This window comes from Cibotium barometz, chromosome 15 (assembly GCF_041138505.1).
Source record: "Cibotium barometz isolate CiBa-2024 chromosome 15, ASM4113850v1, whole genome shotgun sequence".
In the NCBI taxonomy this organism is placed as follows: domain Eukaryota; kingdom Viridiplantae; phylum Streptophyta; class Polypodiopsida; order Cyatheales; family Cibotiaceae; genus Cibotium; species Cibotium barometz.
In genome coordinates, this window is record NC_141060.1 from 46,390,271 (window position 1) to 46,415,577 (window position 25,307).

The window sequence follows — 25,307 nt, forward strand, 5'->3', positions numbered from 1 at the left end:
GTACAGTTCTAGGTTCGCCTCTGTCAGAGATTGAGCTTGCCGAGGCCTTGAGGGTCCTGCCGCGACATAGTTGCCCAGGGGAGGACGGATTGACGCCGGCCTTTTTAAAGCGCTATTGGGACCTTTTGGGGCCAGGCCTCCGCAGGGGCTTTCAGTATGTTTTGGACAGTGGGGTGATGCCACAAAGCTTTTCGGAGGGCTTGATCTATCTTATCCCCAAGGGGGAGGGAGTATGAGATGATATTCGGCATTGGAGGCCTATTACGATGCTCAATACTATCTACAAGGTCTTAGCAAAGGCCTTGAGTTTGAGGATCCAGCCCTTCCTGGGGGAGTTGATTCATGCTACTCAGACAGGATTCGTCAAGGAGCGCAGTATCCTTGACAACATCTTTACTTTCTGGGAGGCGACGGCCCGAGCTAGATTTCTTGGCGAGGACTTGGTCGTGATACTTCTCGATTTTAAGAAGGCATACGATAGAGTTGATTGGGGTTTCTTAGAGGGCACTATGCTTCGCCTGGGCTTTGAGCCAGGATGGATCAGAGGGGTGGCGGCTCTGTATTCCACAGCTTGCAGCCAGGTGTTGATTGCAGGAGGACGGGGGCCGAGTTTTGAGCTGACCAGATCAGTCCGTCAGGGGTGTCCCCTCGCCCCTTTTCTTTTTCTCTTCTTTGCGGAGGCTATGAGCATGTATTTGACAGCAGAGAAGGTTGGTTTGAGAGGACTCCAGCTCCCAATCCGGGGGGAGGACCTGCTCGATGCTGAGTTTGCAGACGACACGGGCTTATTTTTGCATGGCCAAGAGGCCAATCTTCTTCGGGCAAAGCAGTCGCTCCAAGTTTTAAGTGCAGCTTCGGGAGCATTGATCAATTGGCGCAAGACAGTGGCCTTTTGGATCAGTAGTGCTCCCACTCCGGCATGGAGCCCGGACCCCGGTTTTAGATGGATTCCTCCTGGCACAGCAGTGTGGTATTTGGGGTGCCAGATTGGACTAGATTTGTCACCTGAGCAGCAGACTGCCCCGCTTCTTTTGAGCATTCGGAAGAAGCTTTTGTATTGGAGTACAGCTCGACTATCCTTGGTTGGGAGGGTGGTGGTGGCAAATCAGGTGTTGTTAGCGACCATGTGGTACATTACGTCTTGCTGGATCTTTTCGAGCTCTTGTATCAGCCAGGTACAGAGGCTGATCAGGAACTTTCTGTGGTCTGGGCGGGACGGTCAGCCAGCCCGGGCAAAGGTTGCATGGGCAGTTATTACACTTCCGCTGGCTGAGGGAGGTTTGGGCATTATAGATCCAGTCGATCAGAGTAGAGCCTTATTGGGGAAGCTTATTGTTCGGGGGTGCTTCCAGGCGCTGAGCCTTGGAAAGAGCTCCTCTTGCAGCGGCTGCAGGCTCGAGCGCCCCCAGCAAGGGGCACTTGGGCACCAAAGATTCACTGGATCCTCATAGAGATGAGGAGGACAGGCCTCAGTAGAGGATGGAAGGACAGATTTGCTTTGAGTATCCTGAGAGCTTGGGAGCTGCTGAGACCGGGGCTCTCTCAGCGACCTCCTTCTTGTGTTGAGGAGCGGGCCAGACAGCCGCTCATCTGGAGCCCAGCGGTTCGCACAGAGCAGGGTCATATGCTGGGTTCTCGGCCTCGTCTAGCCTGGGGGCCTTTAGCGGCAGGCCCAGCACGTAGTTTTGGAGACTGGCAGGCCTTCTGCAGTCTCCGAGAGGAGATCCAGGTGGAGAGGCTGAGTCACTTCAGAGGGGGGTTGATTATGAGGGATGATATTCAGGAGGCACTCACAGAGGAGTGGTTCACGCCTCTCGAGCCAGTGGCCCCACGGTGGATGGGAGCCTTTACACAGTTGGAGATCCTGATTGCTGTCAGAGCTTGCACTGAGGATGGCAGATGCCTCTACTATGAGATTCAGGATGAGGGCAGACTTCAGAGAGTGGAGGTGGAGTCGCCTTTGGTTGCAGAGTGCACCTTTCAGAGGATACGGGTAGTGGCTGCCGCTTCTCGGAAGTGGCATATTGACCGCGACCCTGCTGATGTGCTCCCGGATTGGCGCATATGGGCATATGCAGCGCGCCCCTTGGCCCGGCTACAGTGGGACCCCGGGGAGTACGAGTGGCATGATCCTTATGCATCCCTTGAGGCCACAGAGATCACCTTTTTCCAGTATACTGTTCGGCTGGGGCGGCATATTTTGACGGTGAGGAGGACGGTCTCTCCAGCTGCAGCGGGGCATTGGCGGCTACAGGGACTCTCACAGGAGTTCCTGGAGGATTTTTGGGCTCGGCTCTGGGTTAGTCGACAGGCCCGCAGGATTTCGACTTTCCAGTGGTTGGCTGGTCGCCCACAGGGACTCAGCAGTTGACACTTGGCTTGTTTACAGCGTTCTTCCGGCGGCCTGCATCCGATGCGGCCACCCTATGGAGACACAGAGACATTGCCTTTGGGATTGCCCTCAGGCGCAGCAGATTTGGTTGCGGATGCTGCGTATTCTGGCTCCTCTCTCTCCAGAGAGAATGTTTACGTGGGGTGCCGCTGCTTGGTCGACTTCGTCGTCAGGGCCTGCTATGGGCTATAAGATGGAGCAGGGCAGTCAGGCCATCAGATTCATTAGGGGCCAGCCTCGCCTGGTTCCGGCACCGGATTTCTCGTCTGCCAGCTGGACACAAGAGAGGGATTTACGATGGGAGCTCCTCAGCAGCCTCACCATCTGGTTCACTTGGAGGGCCCGGTGCTTTACGGCCTTTGAGGGGAGATCGGAGCCACTAGCAGAGACTGTACGGGGGATTTGGCAGGAGTTGATCCACACCCTGCGAGGACAGTATGACCGCATCCGGGGAGACTCGGATGAGGCGATCTTGCGGCGCCAGGCCTTTCACACCACTTGGCACTGTGGCCCCTTCTACACCTTACACACGGGATTCCCCCGTTGGCACTACAGGCCACCTGTTTGGCTTTCCCCCCCCCCTATTGTATGATTTAGCCTCTCAGTTCTTTGTACTGATGCTTGTATTTTGCAGCACCTAGGGAGAGTCTCCCGGGCTGCCTTGTTGTATTCACTGCTCTGTTTCTCTTATGAGCAGGAGAGATCTTTTGTAGCCCTACGGGCGTTTTTTATATAACTAATGAAAGGATCTTTTCTCGGGGGGGGGGGGGGAGAGAACTTCGAGAAAATTTCCTATTTATCGACACCTTGACCATGTAGAGATTCAAGGATATGATTCATAGGTAAGACCTAGTCCTATCCCGCGGGGGAGCGTGATCTTCTAAAAATCAAATCACCCATAGGGTAATTGATCATAAATTGGGCAACTACTAGACTTGATTTCTAGAGGCAACGCTTTTTTCCTCATCCATGCAAGGCACAGCCGTTGGCCTAGTCTTCTAGAATAGAGTTGCCCAAGAACCTATTTATCTAGCGTAGGGATTTCACTTAATATGTTGGAAAGCTACCCGACTAATCGGGTCCATCCGTCCGTAGGATGGTGCCGTCGGGACATTCCATTCTCCCACTTTCCACCCTACTCACGCGTCAATTTGTTTTTTAATTAATCCTACCACATTGTTTGACATAAATAAACATGTTCCTTAATTAAGGCCCTTTTCACAAGGTTTATTAAAACAGTCTTTTTCCACAATACAATAATGCCAAAGATAAGATATATAAAAAAAAAGTTTATACATGAATTAATTTCATACAAGCCAAACCGGCTCTCTTATTCTTTTCCTTTATACTGCCGATGATCTAGAATTCGGCCTTCTAGCCTCTACATGCTGGGCAAAATCCTACGGGACCATACACCTCATCGTCGGCCGCTGGCGAGGACTCAAGCCGGCCTGTCGCTCTCTCAGGCTCCATCGCTCAATCCTCCCGTCCCTTAGAGGGATGTCTGCATACTAGGGTGGGCTTATTCACCGCACTAGCCTGGGCCCTCAGAACTAGACAGCATCATAATCTCTCGCCTCAATTGACGAACCTTATTGTGCCAATAGTATGAGGGATACCTTGGGCCATTCCCGGGCTTTGCTAACGATGCCGCCCGGCTACACAAGCACGGAACGGAGTTAGTGTCGAAGCCAGGAAAAACTTGCACTCTTTAAAGATAACAATTTCAATGCAATTTATTGAATACAACATCACACAATTCGTAACTTCATATAATTTTATGTCATTATTTTAAAAGAAAAAGATACATATTTATTAACACTAATATAAAAAAAACTCTTCTTTAAAAGATAACTAAGCTAACCTGGCCACCATTTCCTTGAGGAGCTTGTAAAGGGAGGGTTGGAGCCGCATCGGGAGCATCTTCTTTAATCTCGTTGTTGCGCGTTCCTCCCGAGGCAATATTCTGACGTTTCCGGGAAGAAGCCATCTTGAACGTCGTCTTGTAGGGCTTGCTGTCGCGGCTGAAACGCTCCAGTCGGATCTCAATTCTGAGATCATTTGCTCACCGTATGAGCAAAAGACCACAGCGCATGAACCCTCTCTTAAGGCTAAAACCTCTTACTAAAGTCCACACAAAATGGGGTGGGGGTGGGGGCGGGGAGGGTGGGAGGGTGAGATGTCCTTAACAAAAAAAACGTTTTGCTAAAGGGGAGAATGGTTGAGGGCTGCTGAAAGTCTCTTCACACCGCGCGGGGGGGGGGGGGGGGGGGGGGAGAGAAGAGTTAAGGACACTGCCTCCTAGCAAGAGGGGGATAGAGGAAAATTGCCTTATCTGAAAAGTAACAAATGAGGGGGTGTGAGAGGGGTGGCTGTAAGGGGCGGCTGTACCACAGCAAGTACACTGCACAGAGACGGACGGCGGCACAGCAAAGCATAAGCTACGCAAAAATGCGTGTTGCCCATGGAGCACCCAGGGGTCTATATAGCTGTGGGGTACGGGTACGGGCGCTGCGCAAAGCAAGGACGAAAGGATGGTGTACCAACAAAGGCTGTAGATCAGTGGCCTGCATGGCTCAGGGGGAAAGGTACGGTGTCGGTTAACAGGAAAAGGAGTGGTACGCATGTACCTTATCTGGTCAGGGGCAGCGTGGGTGTCCACGTAGCGGTACGTGTGGACCACACAGTGGGTGGTCGTGCTTTAGTTCTTGTGCGGCCATCGTACGGGCACCCTAGTAAGTGTGTACGATCCAAATTTTGGGGCGGGGTCCTCAAATTTAGGACGCCAGCCTCGATTTGTGTGCCAGACTGCCTCGAGGGGCGAATTTTTTTTTTTGTCCAGGAGGTTCTTTTGGTCGTTGGGGTGCAGACCGTTCGTCAATTGGACGCCCGGTCGTGCATTTATTAAGGTTTAAAGGTCGTCGCTTTTTAATTAAAAATGACTAAAATTTGCGTATAAGCTTGATCCGGTGTCCGTTTTGGATGCTGTAAAATTCTATATTAGGGTAAAATCGCGCGCAGATTCCAAATTTGGGCTCAGAATTTGAAGATTCTAAGTAGAAATGACTCATTTAATAAAATCATTGATTTTTATACCATAAAAACTCATAAATTTATCTATTACATGGACATTTCTTTATTAGTGAAGATGGGTATGTTACAACAGGACATTTGGTCCTAGCTTCATCCTTATGATTTTGGCTTTACTTTTCAGTCTCGCTAGTATTCTGGTACTTGGAGCAGGCTGGATAGAATGTATGTTATGCACGATGATTTATTTTGGCCTGAGATATTGAAAGTGGCTGTGGAGAGGCAGCATGTTCTTTCCGATCATTTCCCAATGGTCTTGGACATCATAATGCATCAGCCTGTGGATGTTTATAAAACTTTGCTTGGGAGGTTGTCTTTGTACTTCAATCACAACTTTCTTGATCATGAGGTCTTTCATGGATACATGCTGCAATTGATTGATAATTTTCAGCTATGTTTTATACTGCAGGGAATGTCAGCCTGGGATTTCTCTGTGTCTGCTATTCACCACCTTGTCAGTATGGTATTCATCAGGCCGCCTCGAAAAGGAGGCAAGAGCTGACACTGTTGCAATCTTTACTAGGGGCCTTGCAATCTCAGGCAGCTATATCACCAGTGAATGATAGAGTGGATACTGTTGTTACTTGGCTCTCTCGTAGAGTTGCTGAATGTCAGGAGGCAAGTTATACGAGGGCTAAGCTATCTGCCCTGTTGGAGACCTTAGGATAATAATCGTCACACATAAATTTTATGCACAGTTGCATCCCTCTTATGCTAGAGAGAATGTTATCTAATGATGTTCATCAAGCACACGCTAGTATTCTAGCATTGGTGCAACATCAAGTGTCTTTGGACTCGGCCAACATTTTAGATGCTGATATTATAGAGTAGGAGATTGGCTTTGTGCTTGCTCATTTGCCCAAAGACAAGAGCCCAGGTTGGGATGGCATTACTAATGAATTGTTTTCTAAGTATGCGGATTAGTTGAAGGGTCCTTTGACATCCATTTGTTAGGAGATCTGGCAATCTGGAGCTATGCCTGATTCTTGGAAAGTGGGGGTGATTCGGTTGTTTCCAAAGGTGCCTTCTCCCTTTGCTTTAAAACATTGGAGCCTATCTCTTTGATGGGTTCTATATATAAGGTTTTCTCTAAAGTCTTGGCAAACAGATTGCACAAACCTCTGCCATACTTAACACACCCTGCTCAATATGGGTTTATAAAGGGGCGCAATATCTTGCATAGTATCCTTGATGTTCAAATAGGCATTGATTATGCAAGGAAAACAAAGCAGGAGGTGGTGATGATTCAGCTGGATTTGGAGAAAGCCTTTGATCATGTCAACTGGTCTTTCCTTGTTGAATTGATGCATTCTATGGGTTTTAGGCCACGTATGTCTCATTTGATCTACACTCTTAGCCATGGATCTCACTCTCAGATTATGATGAATGGTGGAGTTACGTCCCCAGTGTCTCTTACTTGCACTCTACAACAAGGATGCCCGTTGAACCCTTTGCTTTTTGCTTTGGTTACCCATCCCATGCTTACTTTGCTTACTCAATTGGCTTAGGAGGGGGAGGTGGTTGTGCTGACTTTGTCTTTGGGTCAACAATTGGTGGGTTAAGCATTTGCTGATGATTCATTTATGTTTCTTAAAGCCAACAAAGCCAACGTTGAGAAGGCAATGGTAGCTTGGTCTTTCTTTGAAAGCTTCTGGGTTGCATATAAATACTCACAAGTGAGTCCTTCTTAGTTGCACAGAGAGAGATTTATAGGAGCTTGGTTGGCAGGGTCATGTTGTGCCGTGTGGGACCATTGTACATCACTTGGGCTATCCTATCAGGGTGGATGTCACCAACAAACAACTTTTGGAATGGATCTCAGGCCGTATCAGGGATAATTTTGTGTACTGAAACTTGGAAGTCTCAGGCATGGCCGTTTCACACCCGGTTGAAAGTGCCACTGGTCATTATGCGAGCTATGCTTTCTTATTTCTTGCCCTTACTTCCTTGGTCTCGAAAGGCTTTGACAACTCTCTCCCAGCCGCTTCAATTCATGTTGTGGAAAAAGAAAGGCAATAATCCAGGGTTGACTTGGGTTTCATGGACGCATATTACCCCCCCGAAGAGAGTGGGAGGGGCAGCTCCATGGGATGTTTGGGTACACCTTCTTGCCCATAAGTGGACTTTATTTCAGGCTGTGTTGATTCCCAGCCATGGATAGACATGACTTATTTGCTGTACTAATTCTTTCATTTTGCTACTTCCCTTAGTGCTAGACTTCATTATGGTTGAGTCTTCCCTGCATCTCCGGAGGTTTGACAGAAACTCAGTATGAAGGGCTTTGTGTGAATATATGCTCTTATGTGTGTGTGTGTGTGTGGAGTGTGTGTGTGAGAGCATATCTTGATACAAAGTTCTACACCCACTATTGGGCACTGATGACGTTAGTGGGGATGTTGTAGTATCTAGTCCATACTATGCATAATGGAGTTGATAGTTATATAGTCTTGTGGGTTGACTACCATGAGTATATAACATGCATGTTCCTAAAAGGTTTATTTTGGGCATGTTCCTAGATTCATCTAGGTATATATATATGACTTGCATTTTTAGAGGATGTGGGTATTGTGCATGGGAAGACTTGGATTGTTGAATTTTGGTGGGATGTTCTAAATGCTTCACAATCTATGCGTTGTTGCATTTTGGTGGGATGTTCTAAATGCTTCACAATCTATGCGTGTATCTGCTTCTCCTCTGCTGGATCATTTGGTTAAATCATGGTAGGAGGTGTTACGGTTCACTTCTTGGAGACCTCTAGATTCTCGTCCAGATGAGAACTCCTTGCTTGCAGAGGTGTTGGCCACCTCTTGTGTGATTACTTGGCCAGAGAAGAATAGTTGTAGACGGAAATTCAATCGTATGGTGAGACTAGGTGTTGTGAAGATGTCTGATACTTTGTTGGCTGGGTAGTTGCGAATGTTATCATTCGGCTGTGTTCATCATAGATTTTGTGCGCCCCGAGGTTACAAGTGTATTTGGTTGCAGTTGCAGCAACAAGTGGAGTCCCTGGGGCGCCTTCCTAGGATGGATTCTTCTCATGCATGGGATGATTGTGTGTTGGGTCGCAAGATGAGGTTGTTGAAGGCTTCCACTAATGTTGTATATCATCTTTTGGTCCAAGAGAAGAGATGGCTTGCAGCAAAAGCTAAAAAAGTATTGAATGTTAAGAAAATGGCCTCCTGGTCGAAGCGCATTCTATTATGTGGTTGGCATTCCAACCTTCCTTTTTAGGGCAAAGTGTTTATTTGGCGAGTCATGGTTGAGGGCAAGGAGGAGGAGGAGGAGAAGGCAAAAGAAGAAGAAGAAAAAAACGAAGACGTCGACACTAGCAATGTCGACGAAGCCAAGAATGACGGGGAAAAGGAATAGGAGAAAGAAGAAGATCACGCCAACGGCAACAATGATACAAACTCAAAGACGACCACAAGCAAAAATATCAGACGGGAAACAACAATCCAAAGGAAGAAAAAGAACGAAAGATGTCCCCAACAAAAAAGCATGAGAAAAATAAAAAAAGAAGATGGACACACAGAAGAAGACAGCTCAAAACCGACGTCAAGAAAGGACAAAATTCGGGCAAGAAAAAGCAAAGCACATTAAACTGCTGCTATCGTAAGAAGAACCGGGCAAGTGAACCTTAAAGGCACTTAAAAGAGGAGGCATACTAAAGACATCAAAAGCTAATCAACAAAACGCGCTTCAAGAAGTGACTCATGGTTCTTCTTGAACACGGTCACTCGTTGCATGCCAAAGTATGACAAGGTGTGCATGCATCATACGCTCGTCATCTCAACAATCGTCTAGATACATTTCTGGATAGGGGGACCATGGTGGGTGAAAGCTTGGTCCATGATACGACCCATTACCTTGGATTCTCTTAATGAATTCAATAACACCATATCCATTCTTTTTAACCCAACCTCACCGGCAACCAACCCCTTTAACGATAACCTCCTCATGACTAAGTCCTACAATCTTCTCTCAAAGCCAATGCAAAAAATTATCAAGGAAAGTAGTAATAAGAGTCGAAGAAAGCAGTCCTCATGGAGGAGAACACAGAGAGGTACACCTTCAACCCTCATAGCCCATGCACGACACATGCATTTACTCACAAGAGCTTTGCACTTCTCTCAGATACATCTTGCATGAATAGCCTCCCACAATAGCTAGCACCTGCACTAAGCCTTCTCATTGAGAACCATCCAAGTACATCCATGGATGGGGGTCCATGGTGAGCGAAATCATGGTCCATAGTATGACCCATTACCCAGATCCTCAATTGTGCATGAGCCGCCAAAGATCTTCAAAGAAAACAACTCCTTGTGGTCTGTGTTGGATTGTTTCTCTCTTCTTCAACTATCTTCACCATCAAACAAAAGCCTCGCCACAACACGCAACAAAGAAGCCCGATCTCTTGCACCACCATGAGATCTGGGAATCACCATCATACCTTGCTGCGCCACACAATTCTAGGCTACCATCGGTCATTGCCAATCAACCAAAGATGGTCTTGGTATATGAATCCACAAAGCAAAGCCACATGCCCTCTTTCTTTGTACGGGCCCAAACAACTCACAACCCCAGAGATGAGTTCTTGCATCAAGCATTTTTATGCCCACATTACACCACACGGAGCCTTGAGATGCTTCTTACCTCAAAAGGGCCAACCAAACTCTATCTCTAATAAGCCTTGAACCACGTGGATTGGTCTCTTCACCAACTACACCTTTGACTATCCACACCTCTCCGGAACTGGCAGCATCTTCACCACCCGAGCTTGGTGACGTGAGGAAACGGTCACGTGAGGAAACGGTCACCATTAGGAAGGGGGATATGCTAGCCACTTTGCCAATGGAAACATGTTTTCACTTGCCGCTTGTCCTGTTGTAAGGTGCTTCACTATCTTACCCACGTATATAGTGGAAGCCCATTTGTTGTAAGATGGTGCTTATGAAGTAGCGTTACCTTGAGCTTAATGCCAAGTAGAGAAGTCACAAACTTCGTGTACATACTTGCTTAAACTAGTGACCATGGACTTTTTTTAAAGTTTTGTCCAGCCTAGTGTGAAAGATAGCCATTCATATGTAAGTCATTTTTGACATTAATTCATTCTCTTACAATAGAATACTTGTGAGTGCTCCCTCTTCTCTACTCTCTTGTTTGCTTGTGTTTTGTTGGATTCTTGCATAGCTTGATGGTTGCTTGCATGAATAGGATTGAGTATAGGTCCTCCCTGAGTCCCTCACTTGAGCTTCTTCTTTACCCTCTTGTGAGAGAGAACCACTTCAAGGGCTATTCTCTTTTGGCCTCCATCTAGGCAAAGAGAGCTCTACCTTCACTCCCATGGCCATGGAGTCTCCTCAGTGTGACATCAAGGAGGAGGGCACTTCTGGGATGGACGCATGAGAAAAAGTCTCTTCTCTGATTAGGACAGACATTATCCACACCTGGCGGGGATAGTGGGATAGATTGATAGGAGACTCAGATCGCATGTGCTGTGTGGCTTTCCTTCAGATGTGGAGTGGTGGCCCCTGCCTCACCAGCAGGGATGGCACGTAACTTGGCACTACAGGCCCCAGTGTGGCTTTTCCTCCCTCTCCCCAAGATGTAATCTCCCTCTGAGAGTGGCCAGCCATGGAAGGAGCATCCCCTTCCTTTTCTGAGCACTTGTACCTCTACGGAGGGTTGTAGCTCCCCTTGGGTGGACGCTTGTTTTTAAATAATAGAAGGATCCTTTTAAAAAAAGTATGGACATAGTCTACTGACACTTATTCACAGACTTGCCACGTGCCATGTTTAGTAGACTCTACATATGAACTTTGAAGGCCCTTATGGAGTCCACTTGTTCTAAGGATGCACATCTTTTTGATATTTAGTGGGTGTTTTACATGTCGTTTTCTGGAAGTCTAATACGCAGTAGCTAAGATGCTGTTCTCTGAAAGCTGTGGTGTTGTATGCGTAAAATCTTTAAGGGAGGTGTAAGGGAAAAGGAACAACCTAACCTTCTTTGGTTTTCGGGTAACCTTACTGAGATCAGGATAATATATGCACGAACGCATGTGTGTATTTGTTCATTGTCGTTGATGTCTATTTTATTTAAATGTGGCAGGATTGGCTTTGGCAGTTGATCCAGATTTCAAGGTGTTTGCAGCCTCCTATCCTTTTGTATTGCAAAAGCTTCTCACTGACAACTCAGCGCCCTTAAGAAGAGTTTTGATTTCTGTAAGTTGCAGCCAATATTGTTTCACCTCTCATTAGTGTGGTCAAGTGGTGACAAAATAACCTCAGATCTCTTAAGGAAGCAATTTAAAGAGTGTAAGGTAGCAAGGGTTATGGACTACAGGTGGTTTTTTTGGTTTAACATGGTGCACTGAAGACACCAGAGCTTCTGGACACCTGCTGGAAAATAGACATATTACACACATACTCTTTTCGTTTAGGCGGCCTGATATAGTGCAGACCCTCTCTTCTGTTTAAAATGAGATCCAGGATAGGTCAGCAGAGGTCCAAGGACTGCTTTTATGAATTTATGGGTAACCTCCCTCCCCTTTCCATGGGGTGGTGTGCGTGTGCTTGAATGCTTGTGTGCTCAAAATTACCGGTGCCACTATATGCAATTCATACAATCACTACCATCTGATTCAATTCTCATCATTTGAAGTGTGAGACTGGGTGATGGAATTGTAGGTCATGTGCTCAAGTGGACGTATGCTCCTGTAGGGGTGCGGAAGACCAAGAGACCCCAGATTTTACTGTCATTCACTTACGCTTGGCTCACAACCTCAAGAGATATGTTGGACATCCATACTTTTTTCCCCTTAAAGAGGAATACTGTTGCCATCATCGCTGCCTTTATTAAGGATGGGTTGCATCACCAAGAAGCAATGGACCAGACATCCACACATCTCCAGATGCTAGGATTTTGCATCACCAAGAAGCAATGGACTGGACATCCATGCATCTCCAGATGCTAGGGTTTTTCTTTTATTTACTCTTTGCATAGAAAGGTACTGCATGCTTAGCCTTGGAAAACCATCATATAATTATATATGCATCTTTCTCTGTTAGCAACTATCATATTCCTGACTGACTCAGCTAGGAGTGATGGCGTTTTGGAGGAGTCTTCCTTATCGTTTGGTTGAGTCCCTACTCTTGTATGTTCTGTTATATTCAATAGAAAACTCTTTTTGTGACAAAGGTGAAGAATGATTGAGTGGGGAGTGTTGGCTATTAGTTCTTACACAGGGAAACAAGCTAGCTATGGTGGATTAGGTCAAGGATTCAGATCTGCAATGTACTTAACTATCGTAATAGAGCATAAACATCAAAAGTCGGGGGCTTAACTGGAAGAAGAGAGACAATAGACACCCAGTTGGGTCCCCTAACCCATTTAAGGACCCCCACCTTTTAGTGTATTTGCTTTATTATAAAATTGAGATGAGAACATCACAGATCTGAATCCTTGACCTTCGGATACGTCCTTCCTTGCGTCGATGAACTTTTGGTCTTGGTACCTAGACTAAACAATAGCCAGCCTTTTTGCTCCGAACAGATCCTTGTCGGAACAACTTGCCTATTGAGGGATGGAATGGTCTGTAGTAGAATGCTTGCTTTTGCTCCTCTGCGGAAGTGGGTGCCGTAGCCTGTTTTCTTGGACATGGTGCCACCTAGATGCTTCTGTTGATGCTTTTTTGACTTGACTCCTTGATTGGAGTCTGGGAATCATATAAGGAATGAGGGGAAGAGGAGGGGCCCATGGCCTATTTATAGGGAATTTCAATGGTCGGCCTCTCTGTGGGGAAGAGTGATTGAACCCTCTGGCCATGCTACATCGTGCGTGCCAAACGTGTGCCAGGCAGTGATGCCTCTGATGAGCTCCCATTATGGTCGTCGATGTCAGAGAGTGGTGCTGTGGGAATCTGAACAGCCCTAGTATTAATCATATGCCATCCTCCTCGTAGTGTATCACCGGGCCCGCCTCGGCCCTCCATGGCCCAGGTCCCAAGTGGTGAAGTGAATCTCATGGCTGTCTGTCATGATGCAGGATTTGCCATACCTGTTTGGCCTTCAGGCAATCCTAAAGGTAGTGCCACTGCAACTTCTATGGATCCCAGCACCGGCAGCATACTGCAAGGCTGCCTTTAGTCATGCCACCACTATACTCCTGTGGGGAAGGAGCCAAACGAAAAGATATCTTCCACAGGGAAAAACTGGTCTGTACAGAAGTCGGAGAGAATTGTAGCTATAATGCCATGAAAATGTTCAGTGCTGCAGAGCGGCTTGAATGGAGCTCATCCCCTGAAGCTGAATCTGGTGCTTCACACAAGCTGAGTAGGAGATAATTGGGTGCGTTGGCCTGGGGTGGGGGGGGGGGGGGGGGGGGGTGGTAAGATTGTGTTGAGGGATCGCGCCACTGCCAGTCCCCCTAGGTCCCATTGCAAATTGGCCAGGGGGAGGTTCTCTCCCACAGCCAAAGTCATCAAGAAAAGGGTGAATGACTTTGAGTGAGGGGGATCAATATGCCATGCTCACCTCTTAAGTTTGACAATGCTTGAAAGGCATGCAGAACTCCGCTTTCTAGGTGTCCGGAGGAATGTCACATCAGGGGCCGAAGATCCAAAGGGAATGTCAGGGTGAGAGGAAATTGCCAACTGGGTGTGGGGAAGGGAAAGGAGGGAAGGGGGGGGATAGCTCATGTATTCTACCATCACTTTACATCCCTTCTCCAAGTGTTAGAACTATATTCTTAAGGTTCAGTTGAGGGCATGTTCCACGCTCTAGCCCTAGCCTTCTCTGTTCACAGTGCCCATGCAATGATGCATGTGGCCTGCCTTGGCGTTGTTTCCAGTAGCCATAATTTGAAGTACAGAATTTTAAGGGTCATGCCTTTGGAGTTGAGTGGTAACAAAAGCCGGCAAATAAGCACAATGCTGAGTCAGATTGCAAATTTTTTCTTTCTCAGTGCTGCGGAAAATTCCATTGAGCTTTTCTCCTTTGCAGTTGGTATTGAACGACAAAAAGCAGTTCCGCTGGGATCGTCTGGCATCATTTGCAACACTTGCAAGGCAGCATACATTGTAAGTCTTCTAAACCAAATTTTAAATTTGTCACGAAGGCTGTGCTTGTGCATATGTCTATGTGTGTTATTGCAGGAAGCGAGTTGCTCTTGAGACGGGGATGGAGCTACAGCCTATTACCGTTCCTGATTATGATGTAAAAAATACAAATCCTGAGTTGATCCCGCTACTGGTGAACCTCCTTTTATCTGAAAATGGAACTGTTTTCCGGCAGCTTATCCTAGAAGCGGTATGAATCTGATGCATTTTAGTCTTTAATTCTCTTGAATGGCTAGCTGACAGTGCTTATCTCAATGGGGTTTTGTGGTACCATAATCATGTTGTAACATCATGCTTCAGGACACCTTTGACCTAGCACGTGCATTCAATTCTGGCAAAGCAGCAGCTCTTCGCAGGAATGCGGCTATCGCAATGGCCAGTGTCTTCTATCAGTGTGGGAAAAAATTCCTTAAAGAGCATGCAAATACTGAGCTTCAGGATTTAATAAAACCAAAAAGAACATCTTCATCGCCATCACCGGCAGAGTGGTCCCAACAAGCAAGCCTTATTTCTGAGAAGACTTTGGCAGATGATGTGAAATCGTTGATAAATTGCTCTGATACCATGGACATTTCCTTGCTCAAGAGTAAGCAGATGCAGTTTCTCCTTCAAACGGCTGTGGTGAGACTCAGAAGGAGGCCGTTGTTGATGTTGAATACAGGATGGACTGGTTTTACAATGCTGTGCTATGCCATTGCCCTTGCAGCTCACAGGCTTGTAGTGGCAATTTGTTTCAAGTTCTTTGAAACAAGGTCAGAATTATCTCCTAGATCTGACCATGAGCTCGTGACTGCCTAGTTCTTGAAGACAAACTTGTTGGCTCCCCTCCCCCTTCCTGGTGCAACCAGCCTCTTCCACCCATACACCACCAGCTCTAGAAAATGGATGCTTGATGTAAAAACTTGTGGTGCAGGAGCAGAGATTGCTCACAAGGAAAGTAGAGCTCTTACTCATACAAGGCATCAAGCTAGGTATTGTACATACAAGACGTTGGCTATCCAGTTGTAGAATGTAATAGCTTGCACCATTTCCCTCCATAAGTTATGTATTATTTTTATCTTTGTATTATTTAAAATTTTTCAATGCATGTGTGTGTGTGTGTGTGTGTGTGTGTGTGTGAGAGAGAGAGAGAGAGAGAGAGATGCGCAGTGTGTGCATGTGCAAATATACAAGTAGTTGTTGATGACTTGCAACTCTCAATAAAATGATCATGAAGGCACCTCTTAAAAGCATGTCATATAATTTATAGGGTTTAAGTAACTTGAATAAATGGAGGTTGGTCTATACATAGAATGAAACTAAACAAGGTACGTCTTCTGGAACATAATCAACATGATTTGGCTGGCAAGACTCATTTCTTTAATGGATATTGTATATATTTTGCTGGTGGTGCTACTTTCTCTGGTGTGTCTTTTCTTGTCGAACAAGAATTGTAGCTGGTAGATACTTACAATGATTCGGAAGGCAGGTTACTCATTGTACAATGTAAGCTCAATGGTGAGACTTATGGGTTTGCATTTGTTTATGCTTCCGTAGTGTAGAATGTGGTCGTAATTGCACCATTACCCTTACCTGCATTGATGAATGCTCTCATACGTGAGGATTTTAATAACTCTTAAGCAAGAGATGATAATACTCGTGGCAAATCGCACATGATTGTTGAAAGAGTTTTTTGACAGAGTGCAATAAATCACATGGATGATCTTGATATTTGGCTAGTCACGTGCCTTGATAAGAAGAGGTATATCTTTCATCATAATGCTTATACAACTTATAGGACAAGGCTTGGCAGATGGTATTTGTATGTAGCTCGGATTGATTCTCTTATATGTAGAATGTGGGTGGATTACTCTTTACAACACTTTGATCATGCTCCAATATGGTTGAGTTTGTACTTTGACATGCCATTAGATGATTTATAGCTATCAACTAAGAGATTATTGCTAATTAACAATAATTCTGACTTATCAGTATTTCAAAGACATGGTTGCTAATGTAGTCCTCAATTTAATAATTGAAATTTATGAAGATACGGATATTGCTTGGTATCATCTTGCATCCCATATTCAAGGGGTGATTACATATTATGATAAATGGTATATTGGTGATGAGAATGGTATATTGTTGCAAACTTTGGAGGAAACTAGCTATATTTGTTCCTTATCTCCTCAGGAAGAGGACAAGATATGTTTTGCTAAGCATAAGCTTGAATTGAATAATTATAGAAAGTTTTAAAAAGGTAAGTTAGGTCTAGATATAACCCTATCTTGAACAAGGGTTGCTCATATAAACTTTCTTTAAAAGCTTGCATGTAACCAGACAAAAACAATTCATCTCATGAGTGCAAAAGGATAATGGAAAGTGGACGCAAAAATGTATTGTAGTTAGAGCATGAATGTACGACTCACTTTCAACAAGTTTTTGCATTGCCTCTTGTTGAAACTCCTTCTATGACACTTGCTTATACAAAATTGCTTGAGAATGTCAAAGAATTAATGGACGTGCATGAAGCCTTTGAACTAGTAAGCTTATTCGTGTCTATGGAGATACACAAAGTAGTCAAAACCTTAAGCAAATGAAATTCTCTTGGATGGGATGGGTTGATTGTGGAAATTCTTTTTGCATTTTTGGGTCTTGCTTGAGGATTCATTATTCCTTATGATTAATCAATCATGGCAACAAGGTGTTATACCAGCATCTTGGAAATAAGGACTAGTCAGATTAGTATATTGAAGAAGCAACTATGTTATAATCTTTCAGACTAGTGTGTAATTGCTCTTATGCCTGTTATTTATAAGATCATCACTAGGATGCTAACTCGGAGAGTAAAAAAACACACTACACATAGGATCACGTCAAGTCCAATATGGTTCTGTATCTAGAATGTAAATCACAGATAACATTTGTAATGCTTATGTGGGCACTAAGTATGCCAAATACTCACAAACAAGATGTACTATTGCTGTAGATAGATGTTGAAAAGGCTTTTGATACAGTTCACGGGGATTTCATAGTTGAAGTAATGACAAAACTTGGTTTTGGGCCTAAAATGCAATGAATCATTTCCTATAGTATAACACATTGTATATTAGGTAAAACATTGTCCTGTCCTTGGATATTGGGTAAATCAACTAGGCATGGTTTCTCTTTGAGTAGTGAATTGTAATTGCTATAGTGGCATAAGCTTATGCTCATGATTTCTTTTTCTTCTCGAAGAACACTTCGAAAGATTTGTGAACCCTTATGAGAGCTCTCCGATTGTTTGGGAAAGCTACAACATTGTTTATTAATTTTTGCAAATCCAAATTACTACCACTTAGAGCATTGAATTGGGACAGTTTATTATGGCCTAGATAAATTTTTCACAAACATATATTATTAAGACATTTAGGCTACTCATTGGTGTGGAATGTATTTGTTATTGATGCCACAAATTGGGTCTTTCAAAAGATGAAAGCAAAATTGGAGTACTGGCAACTGCCCACCTTGCCTTTACATGTGTGACTACTAAGGATAGTACAACCATCTTAATGGCTTAAGAACAATTTTTCTTGCCTAGATTTGTAACATTTTATGTCTCAGACCATGGAAGTTCCATGGAAAACCAAACATTAGAAGAAAGCTCTTTATCTCTTGAAATGTGAATTTTTTGCCAAAGATGCATGGAGGGTTAAATATTCTAAATATTCTAAATATTCATTATCATGTTTTTGTAAGAAAAGCAACTGTGTTGTCCACCTTTGTTGTCAAGGAGCAGCCTTGGACAGTGATGAGTGCAACTATGTGTATTGTACTTAAAGGAGATTCTTTTGGTAAATGGAAATGTACACATTGGGATTTGCTTCTTGGAAAGTGACACATTAGGTGAAATATGGACTCTCCATTTTTTCCCTTAAGGAGTGAATAAAAAAAAGAATGGCCTAACCAATAGAGCTAGGATTCTAGATCCATGTAACATCTTTTTTTCATATCTTTGCCCAAATCTCTTAGTACAATAAAAAATAGAGCCCATAACTTAAAAAATTAGAGAAATGCCAGATGTCCTTGTGGTTTTCACTATGAACTTTTCTTTCATGTCAAATGTACCTTGTTAGTACACATGGAAGTTTGAAAAGCAAATTTCATTTTAAAATCTTTTTTTATGTCAACTTTCTGCTCTCCCTCCTTTTGTGTTGGTCTACCTTTTCATTTTTCTCCCTTTTTTAATGAATTTTAATTTTGTCATTCCTCTACATTTCTTTCTTGATGAAATTTTACAGGTAGCTTGCTCTCCACCATAGCTACCTTCTCTTAAATTTTAACCTCATTTGGACAAAACCTCAAGTCCATTTTCTTCGATGAGCTTTCTCTTCTATACACCGTAGCTTCTTTGTTGTGTTTTTTTTCTATAGAGATAGATTCAAGTTGTTCTCTTAAGCAATAGTATTGTTTATTTTTGCAGGAGCAAGGTTATGTTAACATTAGAGTAGTGGGTTGTACGAGGTTTTCTTATCGTTTTAATGTTTATTTGTTACGTATAATCTTTATTTCTTAGTGTTCTAACTCTAGAGTCTAACTTCAATGTTTTGGTGCTATGTTTTTTATTGTAGATGTCGTCAAGAAGGAGAAATATTAGTAATATTCACACATTGGAGGTGTTCAATAGAAGAGATGATGAAGGTACTTAGATCTCTGATTAGTACACTAGGTTACATTGGATTTTAATGTGACCTAGTACTTGTGGGAGATTCAAGGTCAAGCTCAAGGATGTAATCGATCCCAATAAACAATGGAAGGGTAGAATTGTAGAGTTTAGGAGGCATACCATGGTACGAGAACAATAACAAAGGCTTTGATCCAACATGTTTATATACATAAGGAGATTCGAGTATGTCATGACGACTTTGGTGCAAGACATAAGCTTGACAATGAGTTTATATCTCTGTGCTTTGTGTTCTTTTTCTATGAGTCCATGGTTGTTAGATAGGATTTTAATATAAGAATATTTGTTAGTTGCAACCTTATATCTATCTACTTTGCATGAATGGCAGAACGTAGAGTATTTGAGTGGAAAGGTAAATGTTTTTCATGTAGAGATAGGTGTAACCTTATATCCATCTACTCTGCATGAATGGCATAACATAGAGTATTTGAGTGGAAAGCTAAATGTTTTTCATGCAAAGATAGGTGCCTTGATCTATGACAACGAGTGAAAATGATTTAGTATCTCAAAATGATTATTTTTATAATTCATTGTATGTTGTGGAGAGACATAGTACTCTTGGTCCTTTGGAGTACATAGTAGTCTTGGTACTTTGGAGTACATTCCACTTCAACCGTTGTCTAGCCAAGAATGGTATAATCCTAGCTTAGGCATGTCAGAAGCATGTAGGGTGAAGATACAAACTCATATTCATGCTGCCATAAAACCCTCCACAGGCTCGAGAGATGTGCATAAGAGTTGGTTTGTTCCATTTGGTTTGTTTGCACATTTGTTTGGATCGTGTGAAGTGGCAAGGAAAACTAAGACTGCTTATCATGCAAGTGCCCATATAAGGATTGGATGACTCAATTCCTAGGTGAGTCATGGTATCTCAAAAAACTCACCATGATGACATCATTGAGTGTAGAATCACTCCATCACATAGGTGAGATTACACTTATGTTTATTGTTGCTATTTTTTATTGACAAGTATTTCATTGTACTTATATTGGTTTGTTTGATACTAATGGCAAGTACTTCATATTGCAAGACAAACTTTGTGCATTCGCTTTAAGTATAGGAGGTAGTGGCTTTTGCGAGGAGAGTGACTCAGCTTGGACCAAGACATGCAAGATGGCACGTATTCACCACTCATTGATGTGATTATTCTTTGTGGGGTCATGATCCTTTCTTTTAGCGTCAATGTAGAGAGTCATTGATCACTTTGTTTTCTTAGGCATGAAATTCAACTAATGTTCAATGATCCCCCCTATAACTTCTATTTTAAGTCAGATGGTAGGAAGATTGGGAGTAAGAGTGAACGCTGCAAAACATGCCAAAACATTATTTTTTTCCACACATCCTTGAGATTATGGAGTCAATGTAGATCTTTTTTTTCAATAAAATACAAGAAACCGTTTCTCTAAGAGTATTGTAAATTTGTTTTAATAAGCTTTAATAAAGTATTGTGATTTTTTAAGTATATTCTACCCTTGTATATATAAGCAAAGAAAGATAAGTATAAGTACAAATATAAATACTAAGTTTATTTTTTGACAAGTAGTAATATAAGTTGTTATGCTACACAGAGAGAAATACAATCTATAATCAATTATATTTAAATGAAATGTTTAAAAAAATCAAGTTTATAAATATGAATTTGAAAATAACTATAAGTTTATAGCTTTTTACAAGTACTATAAAGGTCATAAATCTAAATTTATTAAAAATAATATAATAAAGACTATAAGTATAAATATGAGTATAAGTTAGATCAAACTCATTTATAACTTCTATTCTCTTGCTCTCCACTACCCTCACTAGCACTCCACTACCCACACTCCCATCATGGTCTCCTCCCATGCTTTCGCCCACGAGTGGATCAGCAACACTCAGTATGCTTACCTTGGGGGAGCTAGAAGTATCCCAAGTTTCGCAAGAATATAGAGCTCAATTCAATGATCTCCACCTTGGACCCTAATAGCTCATCGTTGTCTATGTTTAAGCAATGCGATCGCGATGACATCACATACTCCATCCTAGACTCAACCTTGAGCTCGATCCCCTGGAGTTTCTTTTTGGTTTGAAGAGAGGATCCAACAATAAGAAGGTTGTAAAACCAAGCTCTCTCTGATGTCATAGCAGTGACGAGAATCTTGGTGCTAAGGTAGTCCTGACCTCCTACAAAGAGCATATCCCACTTGATCTCATTGAGTGGGATATTGCTTTTGCCATTCTCATATTTTCCTTGGATGTCAAGAGTTGTACGACGATGACACCCTGATCTCCCACCGATGGAGAACACAGATAGGGAGCGAGAGGATACCACTAAATGGATCCTATCGTTGAGAGGCAGCAGAGAGCTCTCGTCCTGTTTTCTACAAGATTTCTTGAAGCTTCTGGAGTTGAGGGAGGAGGAGATCTATAGTATTCTCATGTGGGATGCTAATGATGAGTTCTTGGACTTCTACATCCAAGATGCTCTTCCTCACATCGACGAGGTGGGGTGATACAATAATAGCAGTCTCGATGACATCTTTGCTATCATCGTCATCCAGATGCATCTCCCCAATACACCATCGATAATGCCAAGTTTGAGCTCTTGTTTGCAGAGTGAGAACTCTTCGGGCCTTAGCCATAATATGCCCCACCTATACCTGAGCCGAATGATGGCAGACCAATCCCAGGAGCAGACCTGGGAGGCACCCATGCAAAAGGCGCCCAATGAGGCAAAGAAGTTTTTTTTTTTTCCAATGCATCCCAAATTTGATGTGCAGGGCCTAACGGGCATGTACATTATGCACATGTGATGGCATGCCAATCGGCATGCAGGCAACCTATTCGTAGGGTAGGCCTTCTCGAAGGCCTAATGGGCATGTACATCATGCACATGTGATGGCATGCCAATTAAGGCCTATAGGCAGCTTGTCCAAAGGCTCACGTTTGCCCACGTGAGCCTTTGGACAAGCTGCCTATAGGCCTTAATTGGCATGCCATCACATGTGCATGATGTACATGTACATGCCCATTAGGCCCTACACATCAAATTTGGACTCAATCTAATTTTTAAAAATGGCTTTCTACACTTTGCATGTTAGATGCCTAAATTTGTATGGTGGTGTGCAAGAAATGGTTTATCTTGATGAGTTTACATCAAGACAATGTGTAAGATCCAAAAGGGCAGGAAGAATCAACGTGCTCAAGGAGTATATTGGAAAACTTGCTAATGATCTCATTGTTTTCCACAAGAGCTACTCTCTTGGATTTGTTTAAAAATAATAATGAAGCTAAAAGCACTCACTAAGGGTACTCTATTTAAAATGATCCCTACGACATCTAGTCTTGATAAAGTACTTATGTTGCTCCAAGCTTCTTTATCTATTCTCGACACAGAGGTAGGGCGCCTTGTATTGTATGGTGGCCCATGGCATTGTTGTGGGGGTACATGATCCCATGGTCAGTGCAGAGCTCCAAGGATCGCAGGTGTATATTCCATCTTATCAAGGTGGCTTTATAGATAGAAGAGCCTAGTGGTAGGATGAAGCTTAGGGTATAGCTATAGATGTCTAGCATGAGACATCTTTTTGATATGTTTTGATGATTTTATACTCTTTTTTACTATGAATGAAAATTTGGGCTGTGCAATTTTTGTTTAAATATGCCTTATGCTATGTTTTATTAATGGACTCGAGAAGTTTAAATCAAATTAAAGATGGAACGTAGACAAACTTTATAGCCATTCAAAGAGGCAAATAAAACAACAAATTATATTAACTTAAATTAAATGAGACTCATTTGTAACACAAGATCACAATAAAATTATTTTATATTAAATCAAAATATACACCGAGGTTTTCATAGATTTCAAGTACATATATGCAAGATGGGTAGGATGAGAGAGCTAATAATCCTAAGGATTCTGGCTAAGAGGATCTCTCTGATGCTGCATGTGTCGCACCAGATGCATGTCTTTCTCGGTGATGGTGGTGACCCTCTTTGCATGGATCACCACGTGTACGGTGGCACCAAAGATGTCCCCCGTATAAGCCTATGCAGCCTCTTATAATGTCTTCATGGCTTGTGATGTCCCCCACCGCATAGGTAGTGGACATGTTGCCTCACAAGGCCAAAACCTTCTCTTTTGGTACAAATCTTCCATAATCTCTCAAACGATGTGTTGGAAGGACACCTTCAAAAGAAGCAAATCTACAGACTTTTGGTACTTTCTGATCTCACGGAAAGCCACTATGTCATGCTTCCACTTATACTTATAGTGTTGCTGAGGTGGTGGTGGTGGGGAGGTACATGGGTCCACTACATCTATTCTTTAGAGGGGGAGCTAGACTCACCTCATGTTTTGCTTAAGTCTTTTGATTTAGAGCATGCTAAGCATTTTCAAAATTTTCAAAACTAACTCTTAATGAGGCAACATCACTCTTATCTTATAAATCAATAAGTCTCAACGTTTCTTAAAGAGGTGAGATGGAGAGGAGAGACATTATTTAGTAGAAGCTTATCATATACATAAAGACATCAGGAAGATTCTAGACTTTGGGTGATCCTAAAAGCTAGCAATCCGAGAGTTGGATCAAAGATTCATGAAGTAGGATCATTTTTGCCAAGTTGGAACATTTTGAACCAAAAATTTATTTCTTTTAGAAATTTTTAAGTGCTAGTGCCTGGGTCTCAACACTTTTTGGTACTTAATGTGGCACCATGTAATGTTAGTTTCCTAGTCATAGACTCCATAGCCAAGAACATAGACATGGAAGCATGTAAGAAATAAGAAGATAACAAGACAAGCCAGGATAGAGGAGCTCCCAAGCTTGTATTGCCAAAAGTGTCCTTCCACACCCTTATTAGTCACTTATATACACGTGGGATTTACTTGACTGCCCACACTTATGGGGTGTCCAAAACATGTTCTCTTCATATGTACAAGCCTTATGTGGATGGCTTGCATTACAAAGGTGGGCCCCTAGCCATTTGCAATGTGAAATACCTAAGCTAGGGTGGGGATCACAAAATGTGTATGGAAAAGCAGTAATAATGCAAAAGGTGGCCTTTACTTCAATCATCACTATGCTTATTAGAGAGCTTAGGTTTGGCATTAATAACTAGGATGGTCAACAATTGGTGTAATTCAATTCCTTTTTATGCTATTGTTGGGTTTGAGTTCTTAATATTTGTTGGATCTTGTGTTGAGTGATGGCCTACACTTTTTAAAAGAGTAGGGAATTTTAGGCATGTCCTAATTTCAGAGGATTATTTTCTAGTTTAGTCAACACTCTATGGTTATCATAAAGACCCAAGAAATGGGAAGGATAGAATATACACATGATTACTATTTCTAGAGGTCATTGTGGATGCTTAGTGGGGTGGGTAAGCTCATTAGGTAGCCAAACCACATTAGGTAAGCTCGTTAGGTAGCCAAACCACATTACAACTATGGTGGGCAATCTCAGCAAGTAGCTCCATGGTTATGGGCTCGCAAGATAGAGGTGGAGACACAACACAAAACCATGCTTTCAACCTCTAAGATGCACATTGTGTAGCTTGGGCCTTATTGTTAACATGCATGCCACCGATGCAAAGATATGCCTAAATGGCATCCTAACTAGTGTGTGTTTTCTACATAAAATATGGACATATGCTCATTCATCCTAACTAGGCCTAGGGTGAAGGGGGTGATAATGTGATGGCCCCGCTTGAATACCTTTTGCACAGCTACTCCCATTTAATGTGGGTTGAGATTCAAGTTAACAAGCTTGGATGACCACACAACACTTTTGGCTACTGGGTCAATGTATCATAGGCTAGAATGTAGTCCTTAACGTGAAGCTATGGTGTTCTTTTTTCTTTGGGAACATAAAATATTTATATTAAAGCCTTAAGAGCAACTATTAAAAACAAGAGTTATTTACAAAATGAGTTCCTTTTCCCATCAGACTCATTCAACCTATTCACTATTCAACAAGCTGCAGATTTGATCCCATCTCTCATCCTCCCAAAAACAAAGGAAGAGTGT

General features: G+C 43.1%; 1 protein-coding gene across 1 annotated transcript in view; it reads left to right on the top strand.

Moving 5' to 3' along the window:
• Window positions 1-15,681, top strand: part of ATATH8 (Protein kinase superfamily protein) — a 93,638-nt gene extending 77,957 nt beyond the window's left edge. Inside the window, exons 15-18 of the mRNA XM_086809764.1 lie at window positions 11,592-11,704; window positions 14,483-14,559; window positions 14,635-14,788; window positions 14,899-15,681. Coding sequence (XP_086665890.1) covers window positions 11,592-11,704; window positions 14,483-14,559; window positions 14,635-14,788; window positions 14,899-15,396 — 842 coding nt within the window. The 3' untranslated portion in view covers window positions 15,397-15,681. The remainder of the gene's footprint in view (window positions 1-11,591; window positions 11,705-14,482; window positions 14,560-14,634; window positions 14,789-14,898) is intronic.
• The last annotated feature ends 9,626 nt before the right edge of the window (window positions 15,682-25,307 follow it).